This window comes from Cygnus atratus, chromosome 3 (genome assembly GCF_013377495.2).
Source record: "Cygnus atratus isolate AKBS03 ecotype Queensland, Australia chromosome 3, CAtr_DNAZoo_HiC_assembly, whole genome shotgun sequence".
Classification (NCBI taxonomy): Eukaryota; Metazoa; Chordata; class Aves; order Anseriformes; family Anatidae; genus Cygnus; species Cygnus atratus.
The window spans coordinates 25,970,005-25,997,892 of NC_066364.1; the positions used below are offsets into that span (position 1 = coordinate 25,970,005).

General features: G+C 36.6%; 1 protein-coding gene across 1 annotated transcript in view; it reads right to left on the bottom strand.

The window, feature by feature from the left end:
- Positions 1-3,218: 3,218 nt before the first annotated feature.
- HMGCLL1 (3-hydroxymethyl-3-methylglutaryl-CoA lyase like 1) overlaps positions 3,219-27,888 on the bottom strand; it is an 81,080-nt gene continuing 56,410 nt past the window's right edge. Inside the window, exons 8-9 of the mRNA XM_035543021.1 lie at positions 8,487-8,612; positions 3,219-4,043 (exon numbers count right to left, since the gene is read on the bottom strand). Of these exons, the coding sequence (XP_035398914.1) occupies positions 3,930-4,043; positions 8,487-8,612 (240 nt within the window). The 3' untranslated portion in view covers positions 3,219-3,929. The remainder of the gene's footprint in view (positions 4,044-8,486; positions 8,613-27,888) is intronic.

The following is a 27,888-nucleotide window of genomic DNA, read 5'->3' on the forward strand; positions in this document are numbered from 1 at the left end:
GAAGAACAATTATGCCCATTACTAGTGGAACTGACCAATTTCTCCAGAAAAGCACACGAGCCATGCCTTTAGAATATAGTGCTTTGACCTGCCAAAGAAGACAATATTTGAATTTCTAGCTATTGCCAACAGTACAAGAAGAAAAACTACTATGAAAGTATTAAAGAGAATTCCAGCAACATGACATAGGTCATCTGTTGAACCTTCACAGGTTCAGACCAGGCCACAGACCAAAGACTGCCCTGGGCACTCCAGCTTACATACTCTTTGGCCCTGGCACAAGTAAGATGATCTCCATGTTATTCCATGAGATCTTTCCAGTGACTTCAAAACAGTGGAATTCAGAAGAGTCTTCAAAGCGTAGAAGCAAATCATAGAATCACAGAATCATTCAGGTTGAAAAATACCCCTAAGATCATCTAGTCCAGCCTTTTACCTAGCACTGAGAAGTCTACCACTACACTATTCTGCTAAGTTCTACATCTACATGTTTCTTGAAAACCTCCAGGGATGGTGACTCAACCTCTTCTCTGGGCAGCCTATTCTAATGCCACACAACCCTTTCAGTAATTTCTCCTAATATCCAACCTAAACCTCCCCTGGTGCAACCTGAGGCCATTTCCTTTCATCTTTCACTTGGTGCTTGGAAGAAAAGCCTGATCCCCACCACTCTACAACCTCCTTTAAGGCAATTGTAAAGTACAATAAAGTCTCCCCTGAGCTTTCTTTTCTCCAAGCTAAACAACCCCAGCTCCCTCTGTACATCTAATTTGTCTCTGGTAGGAAACCCAGAGAGCATCACCAAAACAGACAGGGAGTCAGAATGTCCTCACATTTTATCTGTGTGATCATGCACAGCAGTCTGTTGTTTTTTCTTGATAGCTTTCAAAAAATATATATAATTTTAATAATAATATAGTAATTGGGACACCTTCTCACGCAAATAAAACACCTGGATTTAAGCCTTCCATAGGCAGAGGGTTACTTCAGGGTGAACTAACAGCACTGTACTCAATGGGGGACACTGAAAGGAACCAAAGAGCAAGCACCACTCGTGGTCAGTCACTCTGAATGTAAACTTAAAGATTTAGAAGCTCAGAAGCACTGGAGAGCAGTAGCACCATCATATCTCATACTGTTCCTGCCATGTTTTTGGAGGGATGCAGCCTCAACTGCTTTACTATGTGGTGAACTCGGTGCTACCTATGTGAGTAATGCATGCTCACAGAATAACTATTGGATTAGCCCTTGATCTTAAGGGCAAAATATGCCTATTTTTTCTGAAACTAAAGATTAGGCATTAACATGCTCTGCACAGCCAAAACAATGGCATCTCAGGAAAGCAGAGCAGCAGAATATTATGTGCTGAACAAATTTTAGTAGCACAAACATGAGATGTCTAACAATTCTCAGTCACACTACAAGTAAAGAAGCATTTTCAGGAGATTGCTCACCTGGATCCACATGCCTAAATAATTTATTCCAGGTGGCACTTTTGGCAAATAATTATTTTTTTATTTTTTTATTTTTTGGATCTGGCTTTATGTTTCTTCCTCCTTTAAACAATCCTGACAAACAATCTATATGTCTGTGACCTCCACCCTGGATTACTATAACTCACTATGTGGTTGAAGCTGAACGTGTGGGTAAAGTACTGGCTCCAGATGTGACTGCTCATCTCTTCCAATGCTTACATCATTATAGAATCACAGACCTGCATTTAAGACTCTTCATAAGCTCCCAAGTAGTTTCTAAAGCAGAATCAATAAAGAACTGAGGCAGTTTAGGTTGTTCATCCCCACAGACCCACAGACCCACAGGTACCCTATTTCTGGGCATAGGGAGAGTTAAGAGCCTTAGGACATTCCAAATGCTGAACAACCTATGATGTACTACGTGCAGAGGCATATCTGACAACTTCTCCAGGGTTTAAGGGTCTCTTAGAGAAAAAGTCAGGAACCCTTCATGGTAGTTAGGATATAGGTGTCTAGAACTCTCAAAGAGCTGAGCAGAGCTAGCTCTTTTATTCTGTAATCTACACAGGTATCTTATTTAACATAGAAGTTGTGGCTGTAGTACAACCACTCACTTTTATCTAAGATGTAGTAGCTACTCTACTTACCAAAAAGTGGATAATATCAATGCAGTTCCTAAACTGGCCTACAATGAGGATGGAACATTCTCTTGTGGCAATCCAAGTACGCACCCAGAACAGATCACGTAAATCAGGGTTTCCATGTCTTTAAGAGTACCTGTAAGTCTTCTTACTGGACGCCACAGGAAGAGGTGCAATTTATTTTGGATTGATAGGCAATAAATTTCCTGCCTCACCTAAGCAGATTTCTTTGCTTATCCTTTGACTTTTACCATGAAAAGAGCGAAACAATGCAGCTTATATTGTTTTTGACTGTTACTACAGCATAAACTGGATAGAGGGATTATATTAAAATTCTATCTTTGAGCTTCATGGCATGCCAAGTTTGATTTTGTTAAGCTGTGCCAATTCCAAACTCCAGTACCGGCTTAAAGATCTCAGAAAAAGTTCACTTTGGAATTTCAAAGGCAAGCTAAGACTCAGCTGTAACCTGGCAGATTTGAGTTCGAGACAAAAATGTTTTGTGCTACACCCTTTTCCTTATTTATATGTTATCTTCCACTTTGTTCCATCTCACCTTTTCCCAAGCTTACATATTTTGCAGGAAAACAGAGAATATGGAAAAATATCATAGTCCACAGATTTGGCCTACCACATGAACAGGCTATTTGCAGAAAAAAATACAGATCAAGGTTAAGTACACAGAGAATTCTGCAAGTATCCTACACGAAGTCAGTAACAGTACTGATGTTTTAGACTGAAAAATGACAGTATTTTCATGCAACATTTGAACAGTTTATAGATACAATAAGGCTTTTCTTTGCATTTGTTCGTTATGTTCTAAAAATGACAATGCAGTTAATTAGCATCTTGCTGAACTAAGACATTTAAAAGTATAGTATAACTGTCTCAAGAGCACAGAGATAAATTGGAGGTGGTTCCCTCTGTGTAAGCTAGTACAACAGAGCATTACTATCCTCAAAAATTAATGAGAATGTCAATTCATAGACTACAGAAGAAAAAGTCAAATTGTTCAATGAGACCTTGGACAAAATTTAGCCCCTTCTACACTACTACTACCCTGAACGATGGTTGCAAACCTTGCCAATTTTTAATTTCTTCATACAATTAGGTTTTAATACAGTTGACAGAAAAAAAAAGGCAACTACAACAAATTTAACATATGTAACAAATAAGGAAATTTGCATTAGATTTGGAGGATCTGGCAGGCTGCCATTCACCACAAAGTCTTGGAACAAGATAAAGTCATCCATATACTTAGCAGATGTTAAACGAAACAAAATAACAAAAGTGTTATAGCTAAAAATTTCTTACAGTACATTCAGATTTGGCTCCATGGTCATTACAAAACTGACTTGACAAATGAAAAATATAGATTCAGATAAATAAAACACATGATAGAATGGCCACACACAATGTGGGATCTCATAAACTACTGCAAATATTTGTACTGTTCTAAAAGTAATCTTGATTAAAAATTAACTATGTATTCACTGCTTCTAACCAGTTTACCTAAAAAAAAAATAATAAAATGCAAGTTAAAGAATGGTAAAATGGCCTGATGTTTATACATTCTTCTCATCTGTAGAAGTACCAAGCATAGCGTTCTGTATGAGTCATTTTTTTCATCCTTACAAACCAGACAATTCTTGACAAGACGCTACAGTACAGAAACTCTTCCCATAACAAAAAGTTATATCTAGGTTCTGTTTTAGTTCTTTGCTGAAATGATTTTCTTATGTTTGTTTTCTTGATGTAAATGTCCTTGGTCAAGGTAGATGACAAATGTAATTAATCTGCAAAGAAAATCCATTCAATTGATTGTTCCACTATTGAAGGAAGCTTGTGCAACCTTTGAGTTTGTTTTCTTGTTCAAAGCTGTACAGATGAAGTTTCCAGCCTCCATCACTCTATAAAGATTTACTCCCTAAAAACAGAGGTGAAAAACATTAAGAATAATAAATGCACACACTGAAAATGCTTAAGTTTCATGTTATTTTGCTCCAGGGTCTAATTTTTGAAAAGGGCCTGATTCCTGTCATAGGTCAGTAATGGAGCTCAGTAAAGTTATAGTGACTTACACAACAATCACAGCTCCCAGGTGTTTGGAAGGTTCTACCACTCTAAGGGTGATTTCTTACCCTAACAGCAGTGCACCAAATACTCTAGTAATACATTTCAAACTCAAAAAAAATCCGGAATAAAGAACTGGAATAATAACTAGAAGAAGTTGTAATAAAATACAGTGTCTACTTATGTGCTGCACTTATCACCAAACTTCATGCTTATAAATATTTCATTTGTACCTCAGGAAAATGAAGGAAACATACTTTTATTGGCAATTGACATCAGTGGGAAACGATATCCCGCATTCTCTTGAACAAATATAATCATGATCTTGAAAAAGTTCCCCTCAATGCAAAAGTACAGTTTGCATAGCTAGTACAACTGACTAAAAAAATTGCAGCTGCTTGATCAGTGCTAGATAAAAAAATATTCCTTGAGCAATCAACTGCTTTGGTTTTTTTTTTTAACTAATATAAGACACATATAGGTACTGCTTGATTGCTAAAATAGAATCAGATCAAAAAGGAAAAAATACTGCATTACTGGTCTCTTGAATTACTCATGTACAGTTTTAGAACTCATGAAGTTTTAGACTTCAATTGTCTAAGCGATGCAAGCACTTGCTCCAAAAATTGGGATTTAGAAGCCAGTAAAGCCAGTAGAAGGGATGCAAATGGGGACTTTGAAATGCAAATACACTGAGTAGCTACACAGAACTGGGATAAGTGTGTTAGTTTAGTAAACATTAAAGAATGCAAGATTTATTACACCAGAAATACACTTTCATAACAATTACAGATTTATGTACTGAAGTACAGACCAAGACCTCATTAGGATGCTTTTTTTTTTGGAAGATCTAGCACTTACCATGTTCTACAGTAAACTTTGCTTTTTTCATTCTTGGAGTTGGCTAAGAATGTTAATGAGTATAGAAATTACTTCACAGAAATGCAACCAAAAACATTTCTAATTAAAAAAAAAAAAGTTTGTTTCCAATCAGTTCTAGCATTTAGCACCATCTAAAACTTATTGTTCAAACACATCTCTTTATAATTCTCTCATTTTATAGAGTTATAACCAGGGTGATTTCAGCTCATTCTGTTTATTGGTCATTACTTCATTTCAGTTTGTAGATAACTGTTGTACATAACACAATCTAAAAATTCTTACCGTATCTATGCTTTTTACTAGGAAGAAGTAAGGTACATGTCACCATAGACATACTTGGTAGTTAGATTATGTAAGATGAAAAGTAAAAAACCTAAACTATGCAAAATTCACATTTTCAGCACTGTAACAATGCATAATGTGATACATGTTGATAAGAAACATGTTCACAGTTCACATTCACTAAATGGAATACAAGCATCTCTGGCTTTTAAGTTGTCTTTCTTATGTGTCATGATCCCAAGAGGATTGTCATGAGGACACAAAACCCAGCATTCACAAGTGTGACTTACAGATAGGTATGGGAAAAGAGTAGTGTCATATATTTGTAAGGTTGTTGAGTCAAAATAATAGGTTTTCAAACAGATGCTCAGACATGTACTTAAGTGTACTTAGTAACCATTTCAAATATTCAGAATTCCTCCTTGGTACCATGAAACATAAAGACAAGTGATTCCAATAGTATCTATGAACTTGGATAAGTGAGTTAAGTTAGAAAAGCTTCTGCCAGAAGGCAAAGCTCTTTAACTCTCACTGACTTCAATTAATCACTTCTCATTCAGCAATCATAAATACCAAACCTCTCTGAACTTTGGTTTCATTCTCAGTAATGTGAGGCTAAGAGTATTTAGTCACTTCTCAGAAAGGCTTGTTGTTTGCTACTTCAAAGACATCATAAGCACAAGCTCTATTACTGTAATTACATAGGAACCATATAGAAATTGGCTTTGTACATGGCTCCCTACAAAGTATCATGAGCATTAATGGTCTATGACATAATTTGTTATTCATTCACTGTGGTACAACCAATCAACCTTTTTGTGGATGGGCTCTACTACAGATTTATTTCACACTTAGCCTGCTAAAGATTCATTTCATGTGTCAATTCCTGGTTACACATTATGAAGAAAAGTTCAGAACAAGTATTAATTATTATTTTGACATATCTAGTCAATCTGAACACAATAATGTACACTTAAATAGTGTCCATCCTTTGGTGGACACTTTTAAGTGACTTTAGTCAACAAAATAAGAGCTTTAATGCATAGATGAAAGGAACAAGAGAAGAAGCTCCTTGCAAATGGGCACAATTATAATTGTAATTTCATTTTGTGCCATTATACAAAAAAGGACATATTAATAGATTTTTTTCAATAATGATTTTACAGAATTGGCCGTGGTATCAAAACCAACCAACACTGCAAAGACCAAAGCTCATGTATTAAGACAATAATTTTGAGACTCTGTGTCTACATCCAGGGATTTGTCTCTCATCCAGTAAACCACTCTGTTTTTAATGGGCCAGAAAAGGGTCAAGAAGTGAAGCCTTGTGTTTTGCTACTGCATAATCTAAAATGAAAAAATGGGGAGCACTAAATATTTGACGATGAGATATTTATCTTCATAGCATTTGGAATCAGCCTTTAGGATAAGCTAGATTCCTGCTTTGACACCAAATCATTCACAGAATAGTAAGTCTTATCAACTAGCCTGGAACAAAGCATGTTTCTTTTCATCAGGGCATTTTTATTCAATTGATTCCTTTTGCTGGGAGTCAGTCATAAAAGTCAATGGGTATTTTGCCCAGAGAAAGGCTAACTCTAAAAGGTACCCAGCAATGTAAACTGAAATGCATGATTTCTCCTCCCCATTCCAAAGAACAGTGTTATTTTAAAAGAATAAGCATCTTCTTCATGAAAATGCCACCCCAAATCACCTATGCAGAGTTCAAAACAGAGTTTACTTGTCCAGTGGACACGTGATTAAACCTTTTCCAAACAGGTATCTGACATCTAACCAGAATTCCCTATGAAGCACATGAAAACAGAAAATCATTACAGTGAACTCTGTAATGGACTAAATATGATTTAACAGTGGTCTGGGGATGTACAATTCAGAAACAAATTCCACAGTTCTTTTATGTCAAGGAACTCTGTTAGCATGCATGCCACACTGAACTGCAATAGACAGGCAATAATTCCCCATTAACTTAGGTCGTTGCATGGCAGACATTAGACTTTTCTGTCTTTGCAGTAATTTACATAAAAGCTACACATGTAGCAGTTTTGGCAGCTCTTAATATTTTCTCCTTTGAACCTGACTCTCAAAGTCCAAGTTAAAGGTAAAATCATTGTATTGCTTAAGTTAGTAAAAACTCATTATGCCACATTTCTAGAACAATGCTGACCAAAAGGAAGATTAAAGAACACATCCTTTTGAGAGGGGTCTTGGTTCCCAGGATTACAGAATTATTAACATGCCAACCAAACATGAGATACTAAATGTGTGCTCATGGAATGAGGAGGCTCACTGGCAAGGTTAATTAAAGTGCAGCTCAGTGCAGATAAGCTGCCTTGCCCTCTCCTTCAAGAACAGGGCTGGAAATAAACATGACTGTGAAGCCTGCAAAAGTCAACAACTGTTCATAGAATCATAGAACAGCTCAGGTTGGAAGGGACCTTAAGGACCACCTAGTTCCAACCCCACTTCCATAGGCAGCGATGTCACCCACTAGATCAGGTTGCCCAGGGCCTCGTCCAACCTTGTTTTGAACACCTCCAGGTATGGGGCATCCAAAACCGCTGTTCTAGCCAAGAACAGATTTTGCACAATTTTGAAATATATTAAGTGAATAACTGACAAATAACACTGTCCTATGCTTGGGCCCCAAACACGATTCTTTATCTACTTTGAAGCCAGAAGAATTGACAGCATATTAATAAGCATTATGAAGCAAACCCAAAGCTTTCTAAAAAAAAGCTGAGGTTCACTCAATCTTTCCAGTGAAACGCTGATTGGACTTCTGGGGCAATATCTACAGTAGCTATATTTTGAGGTTACTGAGGCAGAGCAATGACTCAAAGCAGTTGCTACTGAGCTCCTCATATCTCCTGTTAGGGAAATGGCGTTATTCAAATTCCTGTCAAATACTCAAACCCATCCTGCTCTAGATTGCTAGTGAAGACAATATTGTTCATATTGTGTCAAAGCATATTAAAACACTGACTTGGCAAAAACTACCACATGCTCCCAATATTTTTTGTACAGCACAACTGTCCGGTATGCATCTTATGTTGTCTTGAAAAATGTTTGTCTTTACCTTAAAGTCTTAAGTAGAAAGTAAAGATTATCTTACTGTATTGATCCCCAAACCATTAAGCATGTATATCACATCCTCTGTGGCCACATTTCCAGTAGCACCCTTTGCATAGGGACAGCCACCCAAACCTGCAACAGATGAATCCACTACAGCAACTCCCATCTGGAAAATAACAACACAAAAATGCATCACCATCACCAGGTATTATTTATAATTATTCATAAATAGCAGGCTACACATATTATTTGCCATAGATAAGATACATATTTCTCAACAAATGGATGTGTTCCTCCAAAAAAAATCTTATAACAGCCTCAGTCCTGACATCTTTATAAGATAAGACTCTTCAAACACAGGATGTGGAACAGAGAATTAACAGTCAATTACATGTGATTTTGGCAGATAAGATGATTGCTGTTTTACAGCCAGAGTTTTATGATTTCTCTCTCTTAATATCTCTGTGTGATGTTTTTAAGTAGCCTGCATCTACTCCTGCAAAGGCTTACACACAACCAAACACAATCAATGCATTTATTCAAATGAGTAATTTTAACACATGTATAAGTCTTTTCAAGTTGGAAGTCTTAATATTAGCATCTGAATTATGTGTTAACCAAAAGATTTTGCGACATATATACTCTAAAATGTGTTTTATATTAATGGCTATGCTTCCACAAAGAATGCCAGTAGTAGCATTTTCTTTCCTCTGGTTTTATTTTCTTTCGTCTTTACTAGAGACAATGAAACCACCATGTTAATAATTCTGTGGACATTTTTCTTGTTCTCGTTTTAGAGGAAGACTACAAGGTATTTTCACCCAAGTTGAACACTGCAATGTAAGGAAGAATTACATTTTGACACATCTGTTAAAGAGTTTGAGTTCAAAACAACTGGAAATAAAAAGATTAAACAACTGTATCCTGGTGAGTCTGACCCTTTGTTTACAGTAGTCACAAGTCTAGAAGAAAAAACAGTTCCTGAAACAGCAAATTTCACACCCTAGCACAGTCTTGGAGCAGCTTTCAAAAGCCAAGTTGTTAAGCTGCTTCAAGTAACAGAATAGCTTTGGTATCACGGAAGGTCTCCATAGGTATAAGTTCTGATTGAAGTACAGTATTAAACTTTCTCATTTAAAGTAAGAATTGAGAAAACAGCCAATTGCCCTTAATTGATAATTTTCTGATATTATTTTCTTCCTACTTTATCTGATCTCTTTCTCTCTCCTGATCCCTTCTCAGCATATTCATGATAAAAAATTGTCGAAAAATTACCAACTATGCCCAACAGATAGTATTAAATTTCTTATGGGATAAGAACATAAGAACACACTTCTCTGTGTGTTTGGTCAGGGAAGCAAAGGGACTGACCCTGTGATTTCCACTGTTTTGTTCAATGAGCTCTTGCACTCTCTTCTTTCTGTGACTGGTTTTTAAGATAAAGCTGAAAGGGGGATGCATTTTTTTTTATGTTACAATGTTAGGTATGTGATCCCAGCCACTTGAGTCTCCCTTGTCAGAGAAAGCTCTTCAGCCTTGCCCTTGAAGATTAGGTGCCTTTGGAAGCATTCAAGTTCTACAGATATTGAGAGTCACGTAATGGTATTAAGCAGAGAGGTCATCAGGTCTTTAAAAACACCAGCAACTCTCTACCTTATTCACATTAGAGTATCCCCTTCCCCTACGGCTAACCACCTAAAATTTATGCAGATGACTACCAGAAGTTTAGAAGCCAGACAGAATGAATTACGGTTCACTCACAACTCAAATTCAGGACAGGAGTTCTTAAGCACAGACAAGTTTTCACCCCAGCCCTGATTTGGGGTTCTGAGAGATTCAGAGGTTAAACCACTCCTGTTGCTTACATTTGCAAGTCAGTAAGACCAGCTTAGAGGTCTGACTGCACTGCAAGCTGGTTTCTCTTGCTCTCATTCATACAGGGATCTAACCATCCCCATAGGCTAGGAACCTGAGTTTCTCCTTCAAAGACAGAAATGCAACTACCTGGTAAGTCAGGCAAAAGACTGTGTTGCAGTTCCTAAATCCCCTTTCCCAATATACTCATCAGCCTCACTTTATATGTGGGTATTTTGGTTCTGAAATTAACTTCCCTAGGGTTTTGTTGCATTAACAGTTCTATCATTGACCTTACTGGCTCTTTGAAGTTCCAACAGTTCTAGAGTGTAAAACTAAAGAGTAATCCACTGAAGTGTTGTCCCAGGTCCTATTCTAAGACAGGGAACATTATCTTGAGCTAGGTAGTTGCTCAAAGCCTTTAATAAGGACCTCAGAGGAGAAAAGGTACATAACTGTGACAGGTAAGACATTACTGTTTCATATTGCTCTCACAATGAGACCTTCTGAGAAGGATATTGTATTTAAAAGTACACTAATCTGTGAATTATGGAGTGAATCACCAAAGTACATGTTTCACATTTCAGTCACTTGTCACACACTTTGTTTGTGTAACCCGCTGGTCAGAAAATGTGTTATACAACACATCTGTGCCCAATACACAGAGGGTATGTGTTTAAAATAGCTTTCAACAAGAAATTCTGTTTCTTTTGCATTAGCTGCTAAGATTCATACATTTACTCTAGAAATCATTGCTTCAAGCTCCGAAGTGGCAGCTGTCAGGCTTGCAAGTGTCCCTGCAGAAAGACACCAAAGGCCTCTTACTGGAAAGAACTAGGGCATGGTGAACATCTGGGGAAGAGAAAAGGGAGACTAGCGTGTAGATGTGTTGGTTTGATACAAGCATGCATCCTACTGCCATGCCTGCTGTCTCAGTCTGATTTTAAGATTTCCATCAGAAATAATGACTTCCATCAGAAATGACTGTTTCAGAGATGAAAAGGTAGAAAAAAATGCCCTTCTTGGCGTTTCCCCCCAGCTGTCAGGTTATGTCATAACTTCTAGAGAATCCTTCTTGACATACTTATTTTCACTAACTTTTATGGGAGGATAAAAATTTTAGATAAATAATGTGCTAACATACATCACAGTTGTTAAACTCCTAGGAAGATCAATAGACTCAGGAACAGCTTCAGCATAAACAGTCACTTTCTAACTCTAGCAAATTATCTCATGAAACACTTGTCATTGTGCAAAAATGGGAAAAATATCAACTAAATTGATTTTGTTGACAAAGTGGCATCCAAAAACAGATGGAAAAATATGTCAAAAGCTGAGGAGAACCTACTCCTGGGGGTTATCACCTATATTACTCTCAGTATTACTCCAGTGCTTCACAAAGCTTCAACTGCAAGAAAAAAACAAGAAACAATATACTTCTAACATTAAAAGAGTGTGTCTTCCTTTAAAGTTCTCTTTACAACCCTTCTGATAAGATGTCTGCTGCACTGTACTGCTATTTCAGCAGCAGGCTCAGCAGCACCCATCTGTTTTTGCATGTGCTACCTCCTTCAGTGACAGACAAGTTTAACGTGCTTTCTGATTCATGTGCAGAATCACTGCAGTTCATCGCCCGTGTGGCCCCATTCAAAAAGTATTTAAATAATAAGTACTGCAAGCTCCATTCTAACTGTGCTAAAAACAGATGTTGGAAAACATCCTTCAGCAGCACTACTAACTAATTTGAAGGTTAATATTACAGCCCAGCCCGTCCAAGCACAGAGTCTGATATAGCACCTAATAAATAATTTCTCTGCGAGTTTGAGCAGCTATGAAGATGTTTTGCTCTTGCAGCACTTGAAAGCATAAGGGACTTTAAAAGAAAAGCTAAAAATTGACATAAAGTGTAAAATAAGGCCTCATCCTTCATCACATGTACAATATTTGTCAGGTTTTTAAAGGAGATAATGAGTTTCAAGCCTTTCAGCAAGCTGAGCTTGCAAAACATTCACTGTCAATATGAGATCTCTACAAAGCCCACAGTCTCGTTGTCACTTCCTGACAGGCACTAAATTGTGCTGAGATTCATGAGATGTCGCACCGCAGCTATTTCATAGGATACATCCAAGATGAGCACTCACTGAGCTGTTTACATATGGATATGTGTGTGGGTGAACAATGGCCTGGCTTCCAGGACCACTTAAATGCTCCAATCTTTAAACACTTGCAGAGGTTTTACAGTCACTAAATTCCTGATAGTGGTTCCTGTAGACCTTCCAAACTTTAGTTTTGGCTAGCTTCAGTTACTCTCTAGAGAAGGCAGAAGACTTTTTGTTCCTGTCCCATGTTAACTTCCAAATTCCCCAAAGATAGAGCAAGGAATTAAATTCATCACCTTTGTCAAATAGCCAGTTTTAACAGGAAACCATTATTGCCGATGAATAATAAATGCTTCATGTTTCTTGGTTTGCTTTTCTGCCTCCCCATAACTTCCTGTTGGGACAGTCAGTCTTCTTACTCACCTTCACTGCTGATCTTTAAACCTGGCTTCATCTGACAGAAATGTTTCTGTAAAATAAACTTTGTCCCTTTCTTAAAAATGGCAAGGCCAGCATCAGTAACTCCAGGGATGCATAAACTATAAATCTGAAGCTATAAACCAAGTCTGTCATAAATTATTAATTTAATTTTTTTTTAAAAAAGTAACGTTTAGAAACCATAATATATGTTGGATTTTTCTGGCTTTTATAACTTTTTATCAGTTGCATTTATCAAGTAACTAGGGGATCTAGGGAAGAACCAGGATCCCAGGTATGCATAAAAAAGGTATCCCTATTAAACTGCAAAAGATTTGTTATCCCAGAAAGTTTATGGGCCACAGCACTGTGAAGTTCAGTACCACAGTGCCTTAAAGATAGGTGCATTTAGACAAAACATCACTACATTATATAAGCATTTGTTTAAGGAAGAAGGAAGGGAGGAAGAAGTAAAAGGAGGACTTATACATGTTGGGTCAAAGATTGTCCACAGAGAAGGCAGCACAAGCCTAATACTTCTGTTTAATACTGCAGCCCTGTCAGTGTGTAGCTGGCACAAGTGTGGTACTGTCATACTACTGTGTCTCTCTGGCATCAGTTACCCATCACTACTTGGTATGCCATCAGGGAAACTCCTCCTCTAGAGATCTAGATAACTACAGAAATATAAGTAACTACACCAATAACTCTTTGCAAGGTGGCTGTGCTCACAGAGACTCTTCTATGAGTTATATTCTCAAACTGTCTAAAATCAAGGTTTGCCACCTCCTTTATTTCAATAAGACAAATGCATGTAAATAAATATTATTTATTAGAAATAAATTAGAAACAAATAAATTTGAAACAAAATTAGAAACATGCATTTCTACATACAGAGCAATAAAACAGAATGACACGTCTCTTTGTGGAAAACCCTGAAAGCTAACTTCATTTCTTTTCTGCTTCTTCTCTCCTCTCTTGCTAAAAATTAATATATCACAAAAGAAAACGATACTTTTCAGAAGAAACTCCGCCACTACTGACCACAGGGTGTCACTGTTACATTAAAATCTATAATTTCCCATTTCATTTATTTAGAAAATTGGTACATTCAGCCAAAAAAAAAAAAAATCCTTTCCTCCTGAAACATATTGAGATGCAAGCAATTTGTGGGCAGACGTGCTGCATAAAATAGGTTAATACAGCATTCCTTTAACTTATTGCACACATCTTTTCATATTGCTACTGACACATTTATTATAAGCAAAGCTGGCAATGACATCTAGAGTTAAAGTTCCCTAACACTTCCTATCATAAGACCGTACTTTCAGTTGTTTATTACTTTGTCAGCCTTTAACTGCTGGATTTTATATTTTCCATGCCTTGTCTCCACCTCAGGCTGGATTGCTTTGGAAAGTTCTAGTGAAAAATGGGGTTGGCCACTTCCGAGAACAAGTTTTGGGGAAGAAAAACGCTTTGTTATGCTAATATTCAATAATTCTAATTCGAGCTTCTTGGAGACATTCTTACAGCTTTACACTCTCACATCTGGCCCAGGAGTAGCACTGATTTTAACAGCTCACACAGCCTGGGGTTAGGAAAGTTCCACCTCACTGTCAGGAACCTGGTCAGTCTGGTAACTAAAACGCCCAAGGGTCAAGCCAGCAGCAGTTGACAATGCTCCTTCCCTCAACCTCAGCAAAGAACTATGGAGCAATTTCTCTCTGAAACTAAGAAAATCTGTCTCTGGCCTGCAGTACATCACCTGCATGGGCAATCTCTCGCCTACTGGTGGAGCACTCAAGATCTGTGTTGCGGATCCAGATCTTCAGAGAATTTTCATGGATGTTTTGGGGGAATAAATGTCATTAAATGTACAATAGACTGTTTTCCTGTTGATTTTTTTGAGATTTTGAAAAGCTTAGAAAGTCCTAATCAAAATCCTACACCGTAATAAAATTAAGATTGAGAAGCAGGAGTTCAGAAATCACTATTAGCATTGCCTTTGCGGGCATATTTTGCTCTCTTTTCTGAGTATGTGTGCTCCTTTTTACTTACAAGTAACTATGGTTTGCTAATTCAGGACTGTACCTTATTAGAGCTACTCCCTTGCTAAGGATCACAAAACCTGCAGGGGGAGCAGGAGACACATTCTAAGATCTTGAGACCCGTGAAGATATGATGACCATCAGAGCACAGACCGACTTTCCATTCTCCCTGCCACCCCAAGCAACCCAGGGCGTTGCCAGATTTTCCAAGCCAGCTGCTGCTGATTTGAAGTAAGTAGTTATTGCCCCAGATGCTCTTCAGCAGAAGTCTCTGCTCTCAGATAAACCTCTGGTGGTTTCACAGTTTGTCTGCCTGCTATACGCTATGAATTAATCTGATTTAAAAATTTGGGATATTCAGTTTATAGATTCAAGTTCGGACACAGTCAGGAGACCTGTTAAACATGTATAACAGAGAAGATAATTTGGGGATCAGGAAGGAAAGAGAAACTAGAGAGGAAAAGGTATGGGCAGCAATGGAGTGGGCAGGAGGAGAACTGTTTAGTCCACAGATACAACATTTATGACAGATTGTCTGTGCCCTATATGCAGCCACAAGGTTCTTCTCACATGCTACATCACAGTGCAAATTAACAAAAATAAACCTGAAAACATGCTGAGGGCTTTGAATGGACAGGAAAGACAAAAGGTTTACTTAAAGTGGTGGTAACGGATTGTTCAGGGAGAGGAAAATTTTGCTGAGACTAAAGAAGGACTGTTGGGAACTGGTGACACTGAAGTTTTGATCAAGAAACAAAATCCACTCACTTTGCCAGGGATGTCTGACAGAGGATAAACTGTGTAGAGAAGTACCCACAAAAATAAGACAGCTGAATTATCATAATGCCTAAATTATGGAGCATCAGCTGAGAATGAGTTGAATGAAGACTGGAACCACAGATGAAAATGAATACACATTGCAGGGAACACACTGTGCATTACGATACTGAAAAAGGACAGAGTGCTGCTGTGGTGAATCAGAGAAAGGCACTGTTCTAATATTTGAAGTGGATGTGGCAATATTTGAAGTGGATATGGAATACAGGAATCCATCAATGAAAATGATGAATCTGACCTGAACATCACATCATCTGAAAAGGCTACTTTCTGCATACATTCATGCATCATATAATGTAGTTCAACTATCTTAACTGCACCTTTTGTTTGTATCTATACCTTAGAAAGAAACTACAATTTTTTTCAATCTTTTTGTTAACTCCTGATTAACTCCTGTCAGCTCCCAACCCTTTTAGTTACTGGAAGACCAGCTTCTGTTGATTCACTCTGTGGCTTAAACTAGGTGGCCAAAAATGTTCCTGGAGGTCCAATTTCCCTCAATTTGCATGATGCACTAAATGGCATAGGACACTAGCTTGTACCAACGTAAGCAAGCAAAATAGGTGGGTGGCTAAAAACATTTTTTAATAAAGTACATTTGTAGCAATAACAGTGTTTATAAGAAAGCTGGAAAAGCAGAGCAGAACTATTTCATTCCATGGCAGTATTATGGCATGTCAGCATCAGGATATCTTAAGGAGTGAAATGGTAACAGCATTTAAAATCCCATCTGACTTTCATTCAGCTAGAGCCCTCACACAGCAGCACCTGACTCCCCTAGAGCCAGGAACATCACCCACCCACAAAACCCACTTTGTTTTGACTTTCATTCCCCACATTATCTCTGAAATCCCACCCACCTGCCACCCTGTCAGCAAAAACAGGGACCTTCCCACATCCCTGGGACTCATCTCCAGACGTCCTGTGGAGTCCTACAGAAGTATCAGCTCCATGTCTAAGGGCTGGTCACCTATACAGCATGTGTGGTCTTCACAGTCTGAAACCACCACTGGCTCACTGGAGTAGAAGCTTGGGAAGCTCAGTGGACAAAAATTCATAAACCCATGGCAACACCTAAACAGAAGACCCTGCTGAAGCTAAAGTTTTTAGCTACTTCAGAAACACCAGGATGGTGGTGGGTTCTGTGCACGTTCCTTGAGAAGCCTAGACCCTCTCCAATTTCATCTTTACCCCTCCACTTTTCAACCAGATTTTATTGCACTTTGAATTTCCTTAGGCAACAGCAACACTTAACTGCTTACAAGAATCTATTTCATACAGACCTAGATCTCTTGAAACTGCCCAGCCTTCCGGAGGTAAATTGGACTAATTCTTACTTTACTAGAATTATTATTCTCTGGGAGCTTGCTTGAGCAAAGGCATGAACTTCAAGACTGTATCGTTATTATTAAAACCACTAAAATAGTTCTAGCCTGCAGTTGGAATTCCCAGATTTGATGCCTCTTGTAGATACCAGTGACAATCAATGAAATATAATTCCCCAATAAGCAGGCAGAAAGAAAAGGACCTCATTGTATCAGAGAACAAAAATCTGTTTTCATCTTTTTAACTGTTACTGTATTCATTTCACTGCTTTCAGAAGAAGCAATAGTTCTCTTAATTCCTAAGGCTACTTATTTTGTAAAAGAAGATACCTAACAGAAGTCACACATTTCTAACAGGGCACATGTTATAATGATGTAGTCTGCTACTTTGATCAAGAAAACCACTTTAACTTTCATCAAATGTATAAATGTATTATTTTATGCATTGTTATACTTGTTCAGATTAATTCAAAATGTAATAAAAGAATGTTCAGAATTTTGAATTCTAATTTAGTTTTCCCTGGTATCATCCCCATATTGTGTTAATATACACAATAAATGTTTCATATTTACAATGCATAGTGTATGCTCATAGCAGTTACTTTTTAATGTGCTAGATAATTCTTCTTTCTTCTCATTTCTGGTAATACATCTCATGGCAGAAATGAAGAATTGTACATTCTATCTCAAGTTGAATAAATGTGTATCTCCATCATTCGCTATCATTCCATATTAGATTTAAAGTTCAGGTCAAAAAGGATTAGTACAGTTAATGCTGTTAAATAAAAGCCTGCACTTTTTATTCAGGAATAACTACTATTTTGAATCTCTCTTACTTCTATTTTCATAATCCCTTGAGTGAAACAATGCTTTATTCTGATTTCTTATGTAGGACATAAGGAAGTTTGGAGATTCTGCTCCCTAATATTCATTGACAAAATATATTCACCATAAAGAAAAGTAAATTGCCAAGATGTATGGTAAACTACCCATAGAAAAAGGTTCCTGGCATTTATTACATCATCTGGATTACACAGGTGCATATTCATCTTCTCCCATATTTGGAAAATAAGAACTGCATTCTCCATTCGAACGCTTTCAACTTATTTACAGCTAGACCTGGAGACTTAATATTTATCATCACAAAGTATAAAGCCAAATGTCCTTTTTCTTCAGGAGCACCAAAGATTAACAGATTAGAATGTTTTCCACATGTCCATTTTACTGTCAAGAGAATATTAAAGAAGTTTTCCAGCTTCCGCAGCTCAGCCAGATGTCAATGGATCCCACAGTGAAGCAAAATTGGCAGAGTAGCCTTCTCATGACCCCAGCATTGTTTTATCAAGGATCAGTTTAAAAGTATAAAGGGCCATTTCTTGCTGAGATCTGTAATGTTTTTCAGCCCTTTTCCCCTGCAATTACACAAAAGTGCTGACTTTGTTGAACTACTGATATGCAGTAGTATTCCTTATGACTTCTCTCACACTGTGCTATAATTGCTGTTTGTGTTGGCACAAGAAAAGTACCACGTCTTGTTTCCACTGTACATTTCCGGACTCTGGTTTCAGTAACATCAGTGTAGGATATTGTACTGGGCATATGTTTTGTTGTGTAAACATTAACTGGTAATTTACCCTGTCAATCTCCACAGTATGGCCTCTAATTAGCAGAGGTTGAGGGGCTTCAGATGGACATTTTATAAAATATTTACAAAGCTATACTGCTGCTTTTTTCTTCATTGGTATCAGGGTTCTGAAAATCATTGCATGGAAAAAAATACACCACCACCAAAAAAAAAAAAAAAAAAAAAAACATAAAGCAAAACCCAACAACGAAAACAAATGTATTCATTTTTGCACACCTCATTCTCTAGAGGAAGACCAGGTTCACAGTTAGTTAAGCAAAAGTTATAGCAAAATTTCAGTACATGTTATGGTATAATAAAGTATTAAATATTTGTGTTTTTTTTTTAATTAATTTATTTTTATTATTTCCTTCTACATCTTTTGCAACAAAAAACAGTAGGTTATTTCCATCAGTACATTTGTTTTTTTAATTCGTTCCCACTAAATAAACCCTGAATTTGCAAATAGCTATACACTTGCTTAATTTTATTCCAGATTCAGACAAATGTATTTAACAAATGGGACCAGTAAGGTCGTGTTGGAAAATATAGCTTCTACTGCAAAGATTCAGAACCAAGGAGCAATCTCCCTTTAAGAACTCTGGAATATATGTTTTATTCATTCATCTATGTAATTTCAAGGAAGTAGAACTTTCCATTTTCTGCTACAATATGATGTCCTGAGTAGAAACTCAGGAAGGGATTAAACAGTTAATAACTACAGTAAAGTAGTGACCAAAGAGCATGTAATCAAATAGGGCATCTTTTTGGACACCATGTGTCAGAGTGAGTCTTTATTTAACATAAAGTTTTCACCATGATTTTCATCATAATGCAGTAAACTTTAAAAGAAAGTGTAACAGTTTCTCAGCTTCTACTATTCCATTATAACTGGATCAATTTGGTAATGTCCATTACATTACATTACAATACCTTATTACATTACAGTACCTCCAAAAGAATCTTGCCTTCCAAGGTGGGCAGTCACAAAATATAATCTTACATTTTTTTCCCCTTATGCTGCATAAAGTTCCTTTTTTATATATCAAAAAATAAAAAAAGACAGTTGCAAATTGCTCATCTAAAACTTCTTCTAACAGTAAAGCCAGATCACTGCCTTTGTTTTAAAAAACATTCAACTTAGCACCTTCTCTTTTGCTGTAAATGCACATTATATTGCCTTGCTACTTGCTAAGTCTACTTTTACTCTGTTCATACAGTTTATTCTTAAGAGGAAAATATACATCAAATACTGTTACAGGCTGGTACAACTCTTACTATGAGTAACATCTAACTATAGGGAATAAAGATCAGAGAAAAATCTTTTTATAATTGCTTACTTCCTGCATTTGAAAGGACTTTACATTAAGCAAATCACATTATTTGCCTCTGACAATCTGTCACTGTACAGTACTTGCACTACGCAACAAAGGAGAAAAAAAATTAAATAAACAGGAAAATATGCAAGCTGGCAAAAATTAAGGAGTGTACCATTCATTTATCTCTACAATGATCAAAAAGGTTTTATTTTTGAAACCCTAGCTGTTTCGATTTGTACTGTAATATTTCAAAAGAAAAAAAAATAGATAAATGACAAATGAATTACTTCAGAAGACTGGTTCAATGTTGCTTTTGGACAGCACAGAAAGAAAAGATGATTGTCATACTTTAAGTACTGCATCAGCTTTGGTTTCTGTCTTGACTGAAGAGTCATCTTCGACTTATTCCAGTTATGTAAGATGTTCACTTGCTCTCATACAACTACAAAGATCTACCCAACATACTCTGTTAGAGTGAACTCAGGAACTTCACTATGTCTGATGGTAGTACCTCTGCACTTTCTGCAATTTAATTTACCCTAGGAAACATCCCGACAGCTTGTTTAAAGCCACCTGACATGTCTCAACAATAGGAAGTAAATCTCCCTCCTTCATTGTTTGCTGGATCGTAACAAAATTGGTTCTGAGGAGCAATAAATATGCAAGAATGGCCAGAGGTTTAGTTCCACCCCCTCAGCACAGCTGTCTGTAGAGCTGCCCAAAAAGGAAGTAAGCATCATCCTGTAAACACTGCACTTCCCTACTGGAGACACTGGGATTTGGGACCCAGTTGCAGCTATTTCCCAGGACTGTTCCTGCCATGGCAAACTAGTCTGACCCTCGCCTGGGTCTAAAAGTCAGCGTCCATGCAATACCTTTTTTCCAGGCATAAACTAGAAAAACCATGCTCACAAATAACATAAGGTCATGAAAAGAAACATCAGTCCCAAGTGAGGAGCACTGTTGCAATTCTGTCCTTACTTTACGCTTACTGTTAAACTCAAAAATAATTACTTTAGGGAGAAAAGGGAGAGAGAGTCATTTTGACAGTGTGGAAAAATACACATGCTTAAAAGCCATTTGTCTTCTTCTAACTGATGGATGCAGAGTCATAGCCTGATTAAAGTGCAATATGATTTTAGGGAGAATTTCTAAAACCAAGTAAAGCAACTCTTATAGAAATAATTTCTTTTTAGAATACCATGAAAATATGTCCTTACATATACTTAATATAATTGTATCCTCACCAAACTTTTAATTTTTTAGAATTGTTTTAAAATTATGTTGTACTATATGGCACTACTATCACTGCACCACATAGCTTTTCAGTGTACAGCATGTAAGCTCAAAACTAATAGAAAGTGAAAGGAATAAGGCTATACCACAGTCAATCCAGAAGGAGACTAGCTGAAAACATAAAGCTAGGTACACAACTATTGGCATACTCAGATATTCTAAATTAGCAAAGATCTAAAAATAGATATCCTAGAATTACCATCATAAAGACATCTTAATCACAGGAACAAATAGGTAGTCTATTAACATGAACTAAGTATTAATCTAGAATATATTTTAGATTACTATTTTTTAAAAACAGACTTTACTTTTGTGGCATATTTAAATTAGAAATTTAATTTAAATTGGCATGATAGCTATATCAGCTGCAAAGATTGGCCAGCATCTTCCATATTCAGATCCTATGGTACAGTATGTTATAGCTTTGCCAATTTTTCATTAATCAAGCTGAAATCCTGTGGGACGGATATCTGCCCTGAACTGATTGCTTTGGAAAAATTTGGCCATAATAGTTCAGCTTTTCAAAACAACTTAAATGCGCTCCTTTTCTCATGGTAATTAATGATAGCCTCCTGAAGTGCTCATGACCCCATGTCTTGAACCAAGGACATGTAATCTGGGGAGTCCCACCTCAGCCGTACAGACAGACACAGTGTACAGCTGCATCATGAAGACCTGCATCAGTAGGGCAGTGAAAATCCTCAGGGACTCCAGCAGCACAGAACACAGCCAAGGCTGACCAGAACGTCTGAAACCTCAGCCATGGGGACAGCCTCCAAAAGCCACTAGGAATGACAGCAAAAATTCTTTTCTGTGCTGTTAATATAAAGAAATTTGCGCTCTCTTGTTGCTATGTATATCACCAGTAGACTAAACTGTGTTGGGGAAGACTCCCAGGTACTGGAAGTCAATCGTCCACTGTGTGTAACTCTTGCCACAGTCTCTGGAACAGCTTTGGCCTGGGACAGGTAGGGTTCCAACAAACAATTTCTGGCACATTTTGGGAACTAGCACCACACAGAAATCATTCATAGATGGCAGTGACCTTGTTTTGTAGGGTAGAAATGACCTCTATTACCTTGTTTTGTAGGGTAAGAATTTGATTTTATGGATGTAAGCTTTTTTCATATCAGTTGGCCTCAGTGCCAGGGAAGCCCAGGCACGTTCAGTTTACATGCATAGATGTAGCCAGTTGACACTTCACTGGACCCAGGCCGCAGAAAGAAAGGTGACTGATTCAAATGGAGATATGACAAAAATAAATACAGCCTGGGAAACATCATGAAATTCAGTGGGGGAAAAAAATAAAGGAAAGATATAACTAGAATTGGAGAATATTTGAGAATGAGGAGGTAGTTCTAAGTCTATTCAGACACGTAGTCTGATGAGACAGAAATTGGTGAAGAATGTGGGAAGGATGCTAAGAGGGGAGAATGGGACTAGCTTGCTAGGATGAAGCAGATCTGGGATGAGCCAGTGTGTAGGATACTTGTGTGTGGAAATACCACTTCATTTGTTGTAGGTGTGTAAGAGGCAAGCAAGATATCATAAAACCAAAGGGGACAGGTAATAGCTGTGGAGAACTGGACTGGATTAGAGAGTGCCTATGTGATGCTGAATGAGGCACAAAAACAACCTTCAAGCCAATGAAAAGTCTTTGTTTTCCAGTCATCTTGATAATCTAGATTTTCAGACAGTGAATCAAAAACTGTTGTAAAATAACAAATATTTACAGACAGTCATCTTGTCAAACCTACAGCCTACATGTAGTCTCATGTGAAAAAAAAAATAAACAAAGTACTACCTTTTTATGCATGCAATCCAGTTGAGGCACAACAGAAAAATGCATGGGGAATTTGACACCAGTGTGCCCTCACTATATTTTTATGCATGCTACAGCTCAGTGATTTCAGTTTTCTAGTGCTATATTTTCACAACTCCTAAAAGTACTAAATATTTATTTTGAATTGGGCTTAGCATTTTGAAAACTATTTTATACTAATTTGTTCTATAAACACCTGAAAACCTTTTTTTGAAAAGCCTTCTTACATTTCCAGCATTTGGAAGTAATTTGTTTCTATTCCAAAAAAATGAATGTCTGTCTCTAACAGAAAGAGCTGGATTACTGCCCAGTCCACTTCAGAACTGGATGATGCTGACTCTTAGTCATTTAAATAGTCAAGTTAAACAAGACACAGTTGGGATGATAGAAGGAGGTCTGTAAAAAGACTATTGCTCTGGCTATGTGGACTTACAGCTAAAAAACAATGGCTAGGAAAATAGTGAAAGAGGAGAAAATTAACATAAGTGCCAGGGAAAATATTATGATTAGGTGATGTAAGAACATGGTATCTGTTCATATCATTCTCCTTTCTTGCCAGTGAGCTGCCAGCAGTATATTTACTCCACTTAGGCACAGAGGGAGACAAAGAATGGGAGGAAAAAAAAAAAAAAAAGGAATTACAAAGGAGAACAAAGGAGAGAGAAGACAACAGCCTGACCAAAGTACTGTCCTCAGATGAGCCTATAATATGCTGGTTAATTATCTAAATTATATCCTGTGCTACCTTGTATAAGCCTTGTTTGCAACCACAGTTTTCCAAACCTGTAATCAACTGGCAAAAGGTGAAATAAGACAGAACTCTCTACTCATATTCTATGAATTCTAATTTCTTTCCATTTTACAAACTATAGTCCTAGATATGATAACTAATGAATGATGCAGAACAGCATCCAATGAAGGGCTAAGAATCATTTATAATAAATCATCTGAATCTGTTTATTTTTATATGCATAGAAGTGCACTCACAACAGGAGAAAGATGCCCAGTAATGTAATAAATACTAGAGTGCCTACAGAATGGCCTTAATGGTTCTGGATTTAATGAAACACAAAATTACCAATGAAGCTGACACTGGAACATACCACCAACACTGAAGAATGAAACGTGCAATTGAACATCACTTACAACATGGGAAACTCAGAAGTGAAAGCATTCAGGAGGTGATTAAGAAAGCTACAATAAAACAGCATTCCAAGAAAAAAAGTATAAGTAGGCCAGCACAGAAAAAGAGGAAGGAGCATAAAGCATTTGGGCCAAACACATTCCTTCTATAAATCCACAGCTTCAGTGCTATTAGTACAGAAATTATCTTTGGATTTAAGATAGAAAATTGCTAAAACCACTTTAGAATTTATTTCTCTAGTTGCTACAGTGATTTCTCCATTCATATTCCATTTAGATCTAGAGTGACAAATCCATATGAGCTTGCAGAGACATACAAAGACACACATGGATTTGCATGAGAAATTCAGGATTTAAGAATGTTTTAAAAGACAGTTGAGGCTTGATTTTAAGCCAAAGGGAAGTTGCATCTACTGCTCCAAGTTACCACTAGTGAGAGAATTTGGAGACAAGGATAATCTATAACTGATGAAGGATCTCTTTTTCTGATTAGTATCCTGAAACAGAGAGAGTTGAGGTTTGTTGGTTCAGTAACTAGGGTTGAAAGCTTCTGAAATTCAATCATCATATTAGAAGCAGCTAGAAGAATGAAGATTTCTATTATTCGTTAATTGTTTATAATATACTAAGATTTTTTTTTTCTTAAGACCATACAGGCTACCTGTTGGTATATTAATGTAAATACTTCTTTGTCTTAGCAACTCTGGCTGCTATTTCAGTATATAATAAAATATGTTATTCCCTTTCCTATCCTAAAAAGTGTTAAAACTAAAAATTTCAAAAACTAAAAATCATGAAACAAAGTCCACTGTTCAAACTTTTTTTTTTCCTAGCAATAGTGTAACAGTTGTAATATTAGCAATGAGGAATTTATTTGTTAACTATCAGGCTATCAAGTTTTTCTGAAGCACAGAGAGAAAGATCAGAAACATTCAGCCCTTTAGAAACTGCATACTATGCACATCCTGTGAGAAACAGCAGAAAGCAATAAAAACAGGGTTGCTCCTTCTTTTGTACTGATCTGAGAAAAGAGCAGGAGCGGTATTGTCTGTTCATTTTCTTTCTTTTTTATTTTGTTGAAATTACAGGCAATAATATAAAACCAGTACTTATGAAAAAGGCCAAAAAAGAGAAAGAACAGAGAAAATACTGGAAAACATCTCTCAGATTTTCAGTATGAATGCTTATGTTTTCATTTTTTTCCCATATGTAGGTCTGATTTATTCATTTCTGCAGTATGCTTTTTCACTTACAGAAGTAACTAGCTGACTGCTTATAGTAGTAATATTATTTTATATAACACAAGTGTTTTTCTACTTTTCTAAAGTGCATACCCCCTCTTTAAGTTTTCTTAATAGAAACTTTGCAATCTGGTACCTTTTCACAGTTCACCTGCCATTTTCCCCCAAATTACCTGCTTTAAAATATAGTCTTACTCACTTCTGTTTTCATTCTTGAAGAGTTTTTCACTCTTTTCTTTTTTAATGCAATGTATTTCTTCAGCTTAAACATCTAAACTTTTTAATTGCTAGCTTTACTGATGTTTTATGTTGTTTATATGAGGAAAAATGAATGAAAGGAAACAGAAATAAAAACGCAAATTGATGTTTGCTAAAGAATTTTTTTGTCATTACTAATGGTTTTCTTAGTTTACTGACAAATAATTCAAAAGTATCATTTATACTTTAAACCCAGAAAAGTAACCCTGATGAGTGCCCTGAACAAACTAGCTCCTAGAGAAATACAAAAGCTCTACGAAGACCTGTTTTTTAAAGGACAAGCATGTTGTAACAAATAATCTTTTACCTTACCTAAAATTAGCATATTCATATACTCATAGTTTTGGTCCCAAACTTATTTCTTTTGCATGTTTTAGAGTATTAGACAGATTTACACTTAAAAAAATGTGCTAGCTATCCTTTTTCTCACACTGGAAGTCTAAAATTTCTAAATCTAAATGTAAAAAGTTTAATTTCTATACATTAGACTGATTGTCCTTAACAGGAGCACTATAGTACAGTAAATTATTCATATAAGCAGGAAAACCTGGGACCCACAGGCCAATACTTCCACAACCTTGCTGATGGGTGCTTTCCAGATAGAAGATATTCTGTTTTATAACTCCATTTGTTTCCTGCCATTTTGCCAACTTTCCACTTATTACATGACTCTATGCCTTAATATTAACTTCCAGTACAGAACACTGTAAATTGTTTTCTGACAAATCAAAGCATATGATGGCCACTGGATATCCTTTGTCTTCTTTGGCAGCAACTGCCTCAAAGAATTCCAGCAAAATACTGAAGCATGACCAGCCCTTCCTGAATCCCATTCTCAGTCAAGCTGTGCTTTTTCTAATGTTTCCCTATCTGAACCTTGAAATTAGTTTCTGTAGCTCTCTGTTAAGTCTTCTGCAGTTTCTTAGCATATCTTGATTCACTTGTAAACAGCAGAGGAAAATAAACCTGTGAGGTCTCCTGAAACCTGTCCACTTCTACGCATTTCTCAAAACAAGAATGCAAAAAAAAAATTAACATTTTTCAAGATCCCAAAATATGTAAGTGTTTAATATGGTAAGTCTTTGCCACTCCATATTGTACTGCATAAATTCTTCAGAGTGCCAGGCTATGCAGGGGAAAGGAAATGGAGTATTACATGGATTTGAATGGACATGTAGATGTATTTTGATCACTTGCCCACTCATATACATTAGCTTTTTTTTAGCTCAAAATTATATTTTGCACCAGATTTGAAATCTGTTTATAAATTACAATTTCAAAAATAACTTTTAAAACTGGACTTCATAAAAATAATTTGTACTTGTCTGATATTCTTCCTCTGTGTTTTTTAGCATTTCACACACGCACACACACAAAAAAAAAAAAGAAAAAAAAAAGAGAGAGATGAGCCTTATTTCTGTTTCATAAATGAAAATCTGAGGAAAAGTGATGTGCACAGTGACATGTCAAGTCACGAAAAGACAAGCCAAGATTTTATGTTTCCTGCCTCCTGTACCTCATTCATTCCATATAATACCTCCCTGCTGGCTTAAAAAAATTGTCTTTAGTATAATGTTGAAATGTTAACTAAACTATTAAAAATAAGTTTAGATGTAAATCATTTCAATGCTAGGCAATGGGCATCCTAGCACACAGCAGAAAATAATATAGTCCTAGTGGTATTTAATGTATTATTCAAGCAAGAACTTTGGCAACATACAAGTTCATCTCCTCAATTACTATTTATTGCCCCCCAAAAGAGTATACTTTGGCTTATTTAGCAACAGGCAAATATGGCTAGACTACCTTCCTCACCCATTAAGCTCATATTCACTGTTCCATGACAAATTCCTAGCTCAAGTCTAGTATGATGGCAATACGCAAGGCTTCACACATTTTCATGGTTGCTTATGTCTTCTCGGCCCTATAACAAAAGTGTCAATTTATTTTACTACACTATAGCTCTGAATGACTGTGCTTTGCAAGGAATTAAAAATACAGTATTTCTTACAAAAAAAAAAAAAAGAATGATTGTCTTTTTTTTTTCTTTCTGTATATTATTTTGAATGTCCAATACTAATGAATTAGATAAGAGTTGAGTGATGTAGGTGTATAAACAAATTTCTAGTCCTACCACAACTGTAGCCTATGGTCGCTAG